We start from the raw sequence: 15,324 nt of genomic DNA, 5'->3' as shown, positions 1-15,324 counted from the left end.
TTCTTTGTCGATGTCCATTAGAGATCCAAGATCAAACTTTTTTTGCCGACCTAATGGAGTTACCATTCCGGGAGTTCATTATGATCTTAGGCATTGATTGGCTTTCAGAGCATGATGCTAGTTTGAGGTGCAAGGCAAGGTAACTTAAACTTAGGAAGAATGATGGAACTAAAGTGGTAATGACTACCGGGAAGTGGTAATTTTTAGATCGCTTGCATTTTGGTCACACAATATCGATTCTCAAACTCACTCAATCATCTCTCGCTCTCTCCTTAAACTACATAAATTCGAAGAAGTCGAGCATTTCATCAAAACCAGAATTTAAAATCTTCCAATTTCCCTAGATATCGATTTTGGGATTCTTTAATTCGAGGATTCAGTATTATCCAAAATAACCCAAAAAAGGGTCTTTTGCTGTTAAAAGATTGGTTAGCGGATTCTGGTACTTTGCCTTCTTCTTTTACGTTTTGTTCTTTGATTCATAGTTTTGCATATCCATGGAATATGGATAGAACAATTGAAGTGTTGAAGTTGATGACAGGTGATACAGTTAGATACCATTTTGATAATTTTGTTTATAGTTCAAGCATTGTTGGTTTTTCTGAGACTGAGAACCTGATGTTGGTTTTGAATTTTTCTAAAATTATGTAGAGTTAGGAGCTTTAATGTCTAATGTTGTTACTTATATGGCTCTATTAAACGCTTTTAATCTATTAGGTAGATTTGACGAGGCTTTTGATTTTGTTTCTGGTATCGAAAAATAAGTGCTAGCTTTGGATGTTGATCTTTATATTCATTAGATTTTAGGGTACTTTAGAAATGTGTGTTTAGTGGAGGCTTTGAAAAAGCATAGAGAGATGGTAGAAATAGGAATTAGCCCATATATCGTAAGCTACACTATTCTTATCGATGGATTTTCGAAGGAGGGATGCGAAAAAAATGTTGTTGGGTTTCTGAAGAATATGGTGAAAGATAGGATGATGACCAATGTGATTACGTATACAACAATTATGTTAGGAATTTGTAACGAAATAGAGAACTTGGAACTTCATTCCAGAGAAGAAGAAGAAGAAGAAGAAGAACGGATCTAATGTGTCACGTCAGATAAAACTAACGGGAGGTAATGTCAGGGACCTTACTAAAAATGAACTAAAAATTTAGTGATTGTATTGTAAGTTTTAAAAGTTTGGTGACCAAAATACAAGCATCCCAAATGTTTGGGACCGTCATAATATATTTTAGTCTTATTATTATTTATTTCTTCATTACTTATCATATTATTGGAACCATCATAATATACTTTACCTTATTATTATGTATTTCTTCATTACTTATCATATTATTGTCACCGTCATATCAACGTATTTGATTGACTTGATTAGAATAAAAAATTACTGATTAATTAAGCAAATATTAGGTTATTTAAAAGCATGTTATTATTTTCCTTGTTAGGGTGTTTAATGAGTTGAACAGCTCGTGACTTGTTTGAACTCGACTCGAGTCCATTCGAGATAAAACCAGCGGGTGAAACTTGCATCATCAGTGGTGAAAATTGGACAGCAGGCCTTCCATTCCACCGGAACCTTGTTGTTTGTGGAGTAGCACAATAAAACCCAAAGTTTCAGGGTTCGAGAAAAAAAAAGGAAAGGAAAACAACTTATGGCAAAACGATAAATTCTTTGACACAGAGAAACTTCAGACAAGAAAAAGAGATTTGGAGGGCTCTATCAAAAAAGAAACGAAAGAGATGGAAGATTCTTTTGTAATCCTGTGGTGATTTTTCAATCTATGATGAACTAAACTCTGTTTTGTTGGACTGACGATGGATCTTGTTTCTTAGCTAATTGATTATTCTCTCTTCAACTGTTTCTATTTATATTTAACTATTATTTTTTATTTAATTTGTTTGCTAGCCATCAAGTTGTATTAAGTATTAACCGGATAATCTTAATTTAAGTCCTAATCAACCCAATAGGTTTATACTTAACGGGTTCGCCCTACTTACCTAGCATAGTAATACATCTAGTGGGGAATGCACAATAATTTTAATTCATATCATCTCTAACTTTGGTATATGAAATTTTTACTATTTTCTAAAAATTACCAGTCTGCAACTATAACCTCTAGAAAAGTTTCTACGTGGTATAACATCTCTAACATCTCGTGAGTTGTTAGGGGTCCTTGTTACGTGTTATTTAGATTATTTTCTATATTACTGAATTTTATTAGTGTTAGTAATATTATATTGACAGTTTAAAATAATCTCATTAATCTAAACAAGGTAATGTGATTTTAGAATACAGCATTTATAAACTTAAATTTTATGCACTAAATCTTTAAAAAAAAACATTCTATTTTCCTATTTTTTAGCTCCAGACGTTTAATCTTTGGATCACTCGCCATTATCCTTGTACAAAATTTACATGTCATTGTATAATTGCTGATAAATGGCCTATATCCGAATACCCAAACAATAAACTAAATAAATGCATGTGAAACAATAAACTGGTTGCATGTAATGAGACGATAAATAGAAGTGTAGGTAAAAAGAGGTGCATCCCATAACGGTAAGCTAGATCGATTTCCAGATTCGGAAAACAAAGACTAAATAAATGCATGTGAAACACATAAGTGTTATTTTCCCATCAATTGAATTAATAAATTATCAAACCTGTAATGTTAGGGGAACTAACAGCAGTGATATCAACATCTCTTTACCAAATTTAGTGTATACACGTAATCTGGGAGCAGAAGACATCTTTTACTTCACCTTCAAAGCATTACAAAACATAATGAAAATTTGACCTTGATGAATTTCTCCTTGTATCAGTGATATGGTTTTAGGTGGAACACTTGACAAGCTGGTAGGAATGAACTCTTTGATGCAGCCTGCTCAAACTTCTTAGTCACAGCTTCATTTCCTTGTAAACTAATTTGGTTGAAAAATCGAACCCACCAAGTGGAACTCCGCATTTTAGCCTTCACATAAGGAACATATATGTTAATCATAAGGTCAACAAGGCACATTAATGTTGGTGTTTAGTGAAATAATTCAGAAACAAGGATCACATCAGGAACAGGAGGAAAAACCATATGAACTACAACCAAACCTTTTTGATATCCTACTTGGATTAAACTTCAAATTCGTTCCCGGTCGCTAATTTAGCGAAAGATATAAACCGAAACCCAATCTTTTGGACCTCTTTCTAGCTGAATGTTTTAGACTACTTAAAGTTCCAACTGCTCTAAAATCTCATCAATACTTTGGTCAGAACTGTTTATTTTGTAATTGAAAGTCTCAACAATCGACATGAATATGATAATATCCAATAAATTTGATCTTGATGCATTCCCTGAAACAGAAATGCTAAGTGACGATTTTGATGAGATGAATGTTAAAAGATAGAACATGGCTTATTTCAATTCAGAATCCCATTATTATAAGAAGATAGGGACTTACTGGCCGCCCAAATTTGGATAATTCTACCACTTTAGCCTTCTGATGACCAGGGGAACCTGATCAACATAATGAAAGCAATTAAAATTCAAATATACCAAAAGAAAGGGTCAAATATGTTAAGGGGTAAAAGCTGTGATGAATCTCCGACCTTGATTAAGAAAACCAAGAAACAATGTACAACATCCATCCAAAAATTTCTGACAGCTGCAACTATAACCTCTAGGAAAGTTTCTAAGTGGTATAACTTCTCCAGACTGGTAATTAAATGCTAGTATAATGAAGAATTGTCTAGCATCTAACTAATTATAAAAACTCATATACATTTAGTGCCAACAGGTGTAGGTGTTTGGAAGGTGTAACAAGTCATGGAATAAAAGAAAAGATCAAAAAATTTCAACACGTGGACTTTTCTTGGAAGGCCATGGAGATCACTCATGCAGTGTTACAGAGACAGATGTCAGTATGTCACTATAATTACACCAGAAACAATTTTCATTACAAAAAAGTTAATTCATGAGCAAATATATCTGGGTATAAGCACTTTCACTTCCTAAGTAACTCTTAATTTTAAAATTTTTAAGTAACTCGAAAGAGGATTTACCTGCAAAAATAACTAGACCATCAGAGGTAAGCCTTGCGAACTCGGGCAGAGTTTTGTTCAGATATTTTGGAGACAAGTAATCAACAGCATCTGACAAAATAACAAGAGAAAAAGACTTTGACCTATACGGAAGAGGGAACTTGATATCTGCCACACGTACAATGCCTTTTCCTACAAGACTCTTGCAATCTGCTTCAACATCCTCTATGTCATATGGTTCAACACCCCAGGCTTCAGTTCCCCTATCTTGCAAAAGTTTGGAGACCACCAAACAGGTATCAGGGCCTACATGCAAAACCTTGTGCATGCTGTCACCATATGCCTTCTTCAAAAATGGTATTGCCTTCTGAACTTCGAATGTGCATGTATAGTCGCCTACAAAGGTAACAAGAAATTTGTTGATTTTTGTACTGTTACACTCCTTGAAAATAAACCCTTATCCGGAGCAAGGCAATTTGATTATAACCAAACTTCAAATGGTCCAGTTATCACAGAACACACAAACCATATCTGACTAATGTCACTACCACCAATAAATGATAATCCATATAATTCCTCAGGCCATAATTCAATGAAATGGTGGGGACTAATTTTTGGATCCTACCTTATCTTTCAACTTTCCTTCCTCCAAAAAGCACTGAAGGAGAGGATCATGACACTTGGTAAGAGATTATTCTATGGAATAAAAATCAAAGGAAAGAAAGCCCCATAACAATGAAATGCAGGAGCAAGGCCTCTAAGATCATTTTTCCCCCAAAACACTCTCCAATGGATCTTAAAAAAAAAAGAACTTATTTATATGCTTTAAGAAACACATGTCCATTTAAGCTTAACTGAATTTTATGTAACAGGTGAAGTCGCCCTCGCAAGTTATACAACTGTCAAAGATGTCCAAATCACACTCTCCGAAACTTAGCATCAGTGAATCCGCTTGATATTCAAGTAGTTCTTAAGAATCGTCATCAATACAAAATAATTGCGAAGATCAAATGAAAAAACAGTAGCTTAACAAGTTAGCTTTAATTGTGAAAATCAAATCCAACGAGGAGAAAGTAAAACATAACTCACCTTGGAGCCGACTGACAACACGAGATTTACCTGTATCCACCAAAATGAACATTATGGTCAATTAGTTGAACCAATAAAATTAGCATATTGAACAACAAAACGAGTAAGCCAAAACAAGAAATTTCACTAATGTGAAGAATACCCGAGCCACTATAGATGTAGCTGATAAGAAGGATAGCTCCCTGGAAGTTGATTTTTCAACAACAAAAAAGAGAGGATAAATTATTACATCAGTTAATTTTTTAAAAATAAATAAATAAATTTAAGAAAAGGAATGAGATAGATTTACCACAATGACAAGACCAATAGATAAAATGGGAGAAGATCGGGATTTAGATTGTAAGGCACCGGCGAAAGGGAAGTTTCCGCTGTCGACAAAGCGGCGCGTGGTACTTACTTGCCTTCTTGACATGTTATTCCTGCATCGAAAAAATAACAGATTTAAACAGAATGTGAACCTTTTTCATTGAAATAAAAAAAAATCATCGCCAAACAAACAAAATGAGAAATGAAAAGCAAATCCAAATCATAAGAAAGCTTTCGAATATAAGATAAAATGGAAGAAACAATATCAAGAGCGAATGGAAAATTGACCTTAGAGGAGAGAAATGAGAAAATTGGAGTTTGGATCTTAGATCCGTGGAAAAAGAAATAGAAACAGAAAACACCCTTCTTTTCGATTTTCTAGTGCCAACACTTGCATTCAAAACAAAAAATAGTGCCAACACTACTCTCAGTTTGGATTTAAACCATTTATTTTTTATTCTAAAAAGGAGAATAGATGAGTTCGAAAAGGACTTGTATTAGTAAATCAGTGGCTGTACTTTTATTCTCACTATTTCTAGGTTTGGGTTTTACCCTCAAACTGCAACACCATATTTAAACAAGACTATTCAACATATATATATATATATATATATATATATATATATATATATTTAAATAAGCCCTCATACTTATTTTGTAGTTGAATAATCCCCTAATATATGATTTGTACCCATTACAACCCTTAATCTAGTTGACACTTTTTTATGCTTATGTGGAGGATGAGGTGACAAAACAAATACGGCAACATAATTAAATTCTATTTCTTTATTGTATTTACACATCACAATGGTTAAAAAGATGTAATTTAAGTCATTAACTAGCCGTTTGAATCATAGAAAATATTATTACTATGTTAAATAATTTTTTCTTAAATCAGATACTTACAGTTGATTTAATAACATTTTTTCAAGGTTAATGGAACAATCCCTATAGTACCTTTTTTTTGTGCTTTCTCGAGAATTGTATTCCTTAAGTATTTAACTATTCCCATCAATTTAGACAAAAATACTCCTAAAACAAAAGAATTGTTTTAAAATCATTCATCTATTTATTTATTCTTTAAACAGAAAATTATCCAAATTATCATAATTGCTTTAAGCTCTCAAGTAAAGATTTCAGTTATTTCAGTGCACTGTTCCCTCATATACTAGAATGTTATGATATTAAATTACATTTACATATATAAAAGTTTGATAATTACTTTAAAAGTTGTTAATATGATGCATATAATAAAAGGTTTTATATATTATATTTTTTATGTTTATTAATTTATTAAATAATTTGATATGATATTTCGTGTTACAACTCATACATGTAGCATAAATAAAATAAAAAAGTGTAACACTTAACACATACTTACACTGATGTAATTATGTACATCTCTCAATATCTTGGTACTAAATAAAAATATAATTATAGCTTATGGGTCATTTTTGCCCCTGTAGTAGACATAATTTATCATTTTTGTTTATATCGTATTTTCGCATTAATTTAGCCCTCAAAGTTATTTAATTGCATCATTATATATCATACTTATAACTTAAAATCCTAAATTATAAACCTTGAGTTAGGATTTAGATTTAGGGTTTATAGGATTATGGTTTAAGGTCTATAATTTAGGGTTTTAAGTTAGGGATGTGATATAAAATGATGCAATTGAGTAACTTTGAAGGTTAAATTGATGCGAAAACATGATAAGGAGAAAGTGATAAATTGTGTCTACTAAAGAGGCAAAAATTACCCTTTTACCTAATTTTATTGATGTAAGTATGCTTTTGTATATTCAAAGAAATAAAAAATTAAAAAAATGTATATATATTAAGTTATTTGTGTATAAATTTATTAAAAATATATAAAATTAGAAATAATAGAAAAGTATACTTTTTAGGAACTTTCGTCTTATATTTCTCCGACCAAATACTGCAATCTTACATTTCTGTCAAACAAATCAAACAAGATAATATAACATTCTTAATAATGTGTCAAGTAATATAACATTCTAGTAATCTCATCCCCAATGATAATTTTAAATTTCATGAATCAAACGACCTCTAAAATATATATGATTAAAATCATTTCCTCAATCAAAATTATTGGAGAAATCAATTTTCAAAAAGTGTCACTAGGCTACAAGAGTTTAAAAATGACTATGATATTGTTAAATGTAACACTCAAGACTTAGTCTAGACATTATAATCAAATTCAAGATGTCACTTAATGAAAATTAATTAAAACTTCTAAACACTTTCAGAAAGTTTGAAGTAAGATCATAAAATTCAACATAAAATATTTTCAAAGCCACAAATCGAAAGATAAATCTTAAATGAGTATTACTTGAAAGTAGAGTTTAAGTTAAAAACAAGACCCTCTTATTGATACTAAACCTAAAGTATAAAATCAATTTGGAAAGGAAAAAAAAACGAAGAATGAATTATAAAGTTCAATGTGATCTCTAAATATATAAAAATAACAAGAGAATATTAAAATTTAACTAAAGATCAGGCAAAATACGACAGATACAGACTTAGACTAAAATAGCATATTAGTGAGCATATACAAAATAATAAATCCCTAATTACTCATTCATCTATTAATCTTCATAGAGATAATTCTCAAAATTTAGAATTCCCTTATTTCTTCAAACAATGGGATCAATGTCTAAGTAATGAAAACTAAAGTTCAATGCGTCAAATCACTAAGTTTAAGAGTACTCCTATAAAGTGAGACATAAAAAAAATACTATTATTTGATATTTGTTGTGACAACAAAGTTGTTTATCATTTAAAATTTTACTTTTATTGTGATAAATATTGACATCAAAAATAATTAAAATTGTTGTTAAAGATAAACTAGTTTGTCAAAAAGTGAAATTTTTTTATTAGTCTATATATTATGTGCAAACTATGATTTTAGTTATTATGCTCTAATTTGGTCAATCTTAGTATGTATACATTTTAAAATTTTAAAATTCAATAAAAATTCAAATTGTGCAATGTCTATACGACTAATAAATAACTAATTAAAATTACCTTAACTTTTTAAATATATTATTGTATATTATTTTGAATTTTATTTTTATTAACTAAATAAATGACGATACTATAAGTTTTGTTAGTGTCATTTAATCTTCAATTATGATTAGTTTTTCCTAAAAAATAATTAGATTTTACATGTAATTTATGATCTTATTGAGATAAATATGAGCTTTTCAAAAACCAGTTAATTATTAGTACTTTATTTTTTTAATTTCAGACTTTCACCACAAGAGTTTAATATATTGTCAAATGTTTTTATTTTATTTTTTAAATAAAATTTAAGACCACTTGATATTATTTTAGAGTTAAATATTAATATTTGCATGATTATTTTAAAATAACTTTAATTGTTTTTTGTATTTATCTTCCACAAATGTATTTCATATGAAAAATTATAGAAAATTTAATTAAATTATTATTATAATAATTAATATTATATATATATTAAAATAAATAAAAATTAATTACAAAAATAGTTTAACATAAATATTAATTTTTATCAACGACAAATATTTATTTTTGAGTATAGTAGTTAGACGTTGTACTCTTTTCCTGAAGATCTCACGTTCGATCGTCTTAAAAGTCATATATTATATTTAATTTATCAAAAAATAACACGTGAAATTGTTGTAACCTAATTTTGTCAAGGTAATTCAAATAGAGTGATCGAAGACCTACTTAAAGAATGCTCGTACATCGACGTCAAATCCAGTAGCGTTGGTGGCATGTCATTGCTAAACTGGGAATTTTTGGATTTGTGACCATACAAATAACAATTTTGGACATTTAGAGTCCATGTTAAAATAACTTTTTTTTTTAAAACCAAAAACCCAAAAATAAATAAATATTCTCAAATAAATGTCCATTTACAACATAAACCCATTTACATCCATACCCATTATCATTACATTACCCAAAAACCCATATACTAAAGCCCAACAGAAAGTCAAACCCATATAAGAATTTATTAAGTAATTTTAGTGATAAAATATAACATTTTATTAAATTTTAGAGATTTTAAGTTTGAGCTTCTATATTTATAGGAGGTGTATGTTTCAAATTAATTAGGAAAATTATAAATACAATATCTTATAATCATTTCAAATTATTAATATATATATATATATCTATCTGTATATATGTATGGAAATTAACTTTTGAGTCATATGGCACTATGGTTGGGAAGGCCAAAAATGGGGTGACATATGATATGATATCATTGAGTCCTTGAAAATATTTTTTTTAATTTTGCTTAGTCATGAAGAAACAGAATTTCTTTGGATCATATAAAATTTTATTGTATCATATAAATTTTTAACTTTTACATTATATCTAAATAAAATATTTAGTTTTAATTTATATCTTAGTTAAACTATTACCATGAAAATAATTAATGGTAATGACATTCTTACAATTTGAGAGAAAGACACTGTTATTAATAAAAAAAAATATTATATCCTTTAGAAGAATTCTCTCAAACCAATTGTGATCAAAATCCAATTTTATAAGAAATTCATATTCCATAGCTTAGTAAAATCATGAGTGAAGCTGGAAAAGAAAAGAAAGCTATTTTTTTCTAATAGAAACTTCATTGTAGATGGGTAGCTTGAGGCCGACAAAGCTTTTGCTTAATTAATCACAACATTTCGGTGAAAGTACAACATTAATATTGTTTTGTACTTGTTTTCTCTTTCAGTAGTAAACTGAGAATTCAGTTGGTTATAATTATGATTATAAGTCCAGATTCTTTTAGTTAAGAAAGAAGAATATTCTTTGGGATGTTCGTTTTCTTACAGAAATCTGCAAAGTGGGAAACTTTAAAGTGCTCAACTTCCATTGGATGTTGAAAAAAAAAAGAAAAAAAAAACAGTTTGTGAGACAGACAAAAGAGTGTTTGCATCCAAAGTTAGGCAGTGCTTGAGATTTTGATCCATATATTTCTATTTTTTTTTTTAAATTACTCGTCCAACTTAATTGGTAGAGCACAAAATTCTTAACATTGTGGTCATGGATTGAGTCTTACGGAGGGCATTTCATAATTCGGAGGTCTCCCACAAAAGCTGCTCTCAACCTGGTTGGGGGCAACCTACTATCCTACTCCACTTATCCCATTACATATGGGAATAAGGGTAAGCTAATTTTATATTTCTATTTTTTGAGTGAAAGATTTCATAAAATTATCAAAAGCTGCTGCACTATACCTAAATGTTTGGTTCTTCAAGATTCAACTGTTTCCGGAATTGGGTAGGGATCTAGCAGAGGGTTGTGTAATTGATATATATTTCCAAAAGGAAGAAAATGGATGCCAATTGGCCAATTGATTGAAAGGAAAAATTGAATGGACTCGATGGGGAAAGGGACAAAAGTGGAATTATATTAGATCTTACTAAATTTGAGGAAACGATTGGATTTTCAAAGGATTCGTGATCTTTTTATTTAACTTTGAGAAATACAGGGAATATTAGGGTGACTAATCCATTTTATAAACCCTTAAACTACGCTATGTAAACTATATTATAAAACTCAAGCATTTTCCCCTCCCATCTTTTCTTCTCTACAGCTGCTTAAGTAAAAATAAAGTCCTCTCAAACCCCTTTTTTTTCATTATAGACTTACCACTTCGACAATTATAAAACTTAACCCGATTCGATCTTCGTTAAGTGTGTTCTGTTTGACACACTGGTTGTCAGAATGAAAAATCAAAGTTTTAAGCAGATGAGTGTTTAATACTGTATATATTTTACTATATTCTTATTTTTTCTTTTTCCTCGCTAAAAATCTTTTTCATACTTATCGATAAACATGAATATATATCAATAAGGAGAAAATAATTTCAGTGACCGAAAATGTCTTATAATATATGATTTTAATCAATTTTTTTTAGATTTACGAAAATGACCAACAAATTCGCAACGCGAATAGGAAAATCGCAACGCTAATTACCGATATAGGTAAACAGTACTATCGCAACGAGATTTTCAAATTCGTAACGCTAATTACCGACATAGGTAAACACTACTATCGCAACGCGATTTTTAAATTCGCAACGTAATTTTCACAAATTGAATTCGCCAATTTCGCAACTTAATTACCGACATAGGTAAACACGGTAGAAAAAATCCGGACAAAAATCCGAATTCACCAATTTAAAAACTAAGTTGCGAATTTGACAAATTCATGTTGCGAAATGTAAAATCTCGCCTCTTAAAGAAAAAATCATTTTGACTGTTTACCTATATCGGTAATTAGCGTTGCGAATTTGAAAATCGCGTTGCGATAGTACTGTTTACCTATATCAGTAATTAGCGTTGCGATTCTCCTATTCGCGTTGCGATAGTACTGTTTACCTATATCGCTAATTAGCGTTACGAATTTATTGCGATTTTACTATTCGCGTTGTAATTTTCCTATTTGCATTGCGATAGTACTGTTTACCTATATCGGTAATTAAAATTGTTAATTTGAAAATCGCGTTGCGATTTTACTATTCGCGTTACGATTTTACTATTCACATTGTGATTTTCCTATTCGCGTTGCGATAGTATTGTTTACCTATATTTGTAATTAGCGTTGCTAATTTGAAAATCGCGTTGCGATTTTACTATTCGCGTTGTGATTTTTGAATCTGTGTTGCGAAACTGGAGTTCGCGTTACGAATTTGTTGGTCATTTTCTCAAATCTAAAAAAAATTAGTTAAAATAATATATTATAAGACATTTTCGATCACTAAAATTATTTTCTCATCAATAAATAGATGAAAGAGGAAAAAATATCTCAAGAATTATTTTTACTTAAAATTCCAATACAGCTAAGAGCAAAGTTCCGCACGATAGCGAGAGTGCAATGAAAAATATCAACGAATTATACAACCCAAAATCAAGTTTACACCACACATTACTTGCAAATCAACCCCCATTACCCAATCCCGTGCTTAGCTAGGCCATCCGTCGTACATGGTGCCGGATGACTGCATGGTCCCTCATCAATGCTTCCAATTCCTTGACCAGCATTATAAAGTGGGGGGACATAAAGAAGTGTTTCCAATCCATTTCAATTCGTTATTTTTGATTGGTTATTATTGATTTATCTTTATTTTGAGTTTATTTTGGACATAAGCTTCTTTTGATGAATTAGGTTAAAAATTAATAGATTTTGATGGTCCAGTCAACATCTTCTAGAAGATGAACAAAGTTACCTAGAAGATGAAACAAAATTAAACCAAGACTACAAGATTTAAATATTTATTTTATCTTTTGTGATAAACCTTTTAAATTTAGGAGTTTTCGTTTGATTATTTTATCATTAACTTTTATTTAGAAATTAGTTATTTTATTTACTTAAAAATCTTGAGTTATAAGTACCCTTAGGTGCAACGATTGAAAAACAAATTGAAATTTAGTTTTCCTTAGTTAATTATTGAAGTTATGCTTTTCTTTCATTTCCACTATTATTTCATTATTATTTTTTTATTATTTTCTTTCCACGATCCTAAGCATGACCTAATCCATCCTTATCTAATTGTGTGCTCCACAAATTGATCAGGCTAATAACCTACGAATGAAAAACATCCGAAAATCAAGCTTACAAAGCCCAACAATATAATCCTTAATCTAGAGCACCATTATAAGTCTCATTAACATAAGCATGCTAAAGACATGATCTTAAGAATGAGGTACATGCATGATCTCGATCAAGTGTTACCTTCTTGGGTTCAACTATTCTATCACTAAACTAGGGGTCTCACGCTTCCTTTAATCCTATGCTAAGGGCCTCGCCATGAGTACATCTCTAAAGGGTCTCTAACCCTAAGAACTGTAACTACTGTGCATTCTCTAAGTACGACACTGACACTCATGTGCACTATCTAAATACGACACTACTAGTATCTGGTCTCAAATAGCCATTAGACACTAGACAATTGAGGATATCACACTCGGCTAACCCACCCCTCGCGAGTGTTAGACCTCTATTGGGATTTGCAAAAGCTCGAATCGACAATCAAAAATGTTCGCCAAGAGGGGTCGAGACGATTCTTGTATTTAGGGAGTAAGGAGATTGAAAGATAGAAAATTTGCACAGCGATTTATAGTGGTTCAACTTCTTAATGAAGTCCACATCCACTAACTTAGCTCATCACTAAGGATTTTCCAACAAATTCACTAATTTGTTCTTTCTTTTACAAGGACAAAGAGATAACCTTTACAACTCCCTAGTTTTTCACGGGATAAACTAGAACCTTATCCCTAGCTTTTCAAGGGCTCAGCTAGAACTTTCCTTTTACAAAAGCATAAAAGAAGTAAACAAATAAACCTCTCAAAGGTAGGGTGTTTACAAGAAATAAGCTCACAAGAAAAAATATTTACAAGAGAAAGATAAACTAAGAATGAAAAACTTATTCTCTTGTGTTTGATTGTTTAGATAGGTTTCTATATCTTCTTCAAGTGTCTTGAACTTGTATTTATAGCTTGAAATGAGTTTGAAGTCGTATCTAGCCGTTGAGGGTGTTTTGGAGCCGTTGGGGATTCTTTTTCTGCAAAATAAAACTGCACAGAACAAGAAGTATCAGTACTCCTTCAATGAGTATCGGTACTACCTTTGTAATATTTGAATTTTATGACCGTTGGGCTTGACATTACTGTAGCAGTATCAATACTATTGTAGCAGTATTGATACCCATTTTGCATTCTGGAATTTGAGCATCGGTATTGTTCAATACTGTTCACACAATATCGGTAATATGCATACAATATCGATACTATTCATACAGTACAATACTATTCATAAAACATTTTTGTGCTCAAATCCAAATTAAATAGACTTTGAATTATTTTTGTAAACTTTGAAAACTTTGAATAAATTCAATTCAAGTCCAAAAACATTTTTCCATAAATTGTTATATCAAAACATAGTTCAACAACCTCGCGTCCAAATTAGCCACAGCAGTGCCTCGTGCACTTGCTTAGGTGTTCTCGGATATCCTATACCATAAGATGATCGTCATTTGCAGTAATGGATTGATGCAACTGTACACACATACCTAAGGCCCAAAGGCCACACAATACTGACTAACCCACTCCTCGCTAGTGTTCGAGCCTCGCACCCTAGTTAGCCCCTGAAGTACCTTACAAGCTGACAATATCCCACTAGGGCAACTAAGGCATCCTAACTACACACTAGTGTAGATGGACACAATAAAGTAAGGACTTTCTCTCACTAGCTGTTATTTTGCTCGTTCTCACATCTAAAACATTATACAAGGGTTTATTAGTATACTTCTATTGTTGGTTTATTAAACGAATCCATTTTGGTCATTCATTTCTTGAGGGCATTTTAGTCCTTATTTGTTTCTAGGAAAATCTCTGCGTGTTTCATGATTTTACAATGATTACAATGTTTTTTATTCACATACTATAACACTAGCTAGCCCGATACTTGACTTTGTTTCAATATTGGGTAACAATACTCTAATCGCTCTTATCATACTTCTTTCCAATACCCCTTGAATTAGATGAACAACTTATACATTCTAGATTCACTGACATTCTTGAAGCACACGATTTCTACTATTATTCAATTTGACTTACCCATCGTATCGCTTTTTAGTACATCCTCTGTAACTTGATCCACATCATGAACTATTCGATACGTGCTTGATTGAAGATACTTTGATATATTTCGCTTAATATGGTTACATCTGTTGTAACCCAATCTTACGAGTGTTTTTAGGTATCTTTGGTCATTTATGTCCCCCACAGACTAAGTTATACCATTACAGATCATCCTTAGCTCTTACGGGCAAATAAGGATAATTTGGAAATTTTAGCCCCTCAATG

At 30.9% G+C, this 15,324-nt stretch overlaps 1 protein-coding gene across 1 annotated transcript; it reads right to left on the bottom strand.

Moving 5' to 3' along the window:
* Positions 1-2,637: 2,637 nt before the first annotated feature.
* Positions 2,638-5,823, bottom strand: LOC120195547 (probable pectin methylesterase CGR3). Its single transcript, XM_039197541.1, has 7 exons — positions 5,724-5,823; positions 5,419-5,548; positions 5,272-5,311; positions 5,130-5,159; positions 4,062-4,436; positions 3,461-3,516; positions 2,638-2,979 (listed from the first exon to the last, which is right to left on the bottom strand). Exons 2-7 carry the CDS (start codon positions 5,539-5,541, stop codon positions 2,827-2,829), a joined length of 777 nt encoding a protein of 258 aa, XP_039053472.1. The 5' UTR covers positions 5,542-5,548; positions 5,724-5,823; the 3' UTR covers positions 2,638-2,826.
* Between the last annotated feature and the right edge of the window lie 9,501 nt (positions 5,824-15,324).

The sequence above is a fragment of the Hibiscus syriacus genome, unplaced genomic scaffold (assembly GCF_006381635.1).
Source record: "Hibiscus syriacus cultivar Baekdansim isolate YM2019G1 unplaced genomic scaffold, ASM638163v2 tig00117016_pilon, whole genome shotgun sequence".
NCBI classification, from domain to species: Eukaryota; Viridiplantae; Streptophyta; class Magnoliopsida; order Malvales; family Malvaceae; genus Hibiscus; species Hibiscus syriacus.
This window is presented reverse-complemented; position numbering and strand designations above follow the sequence as displayed.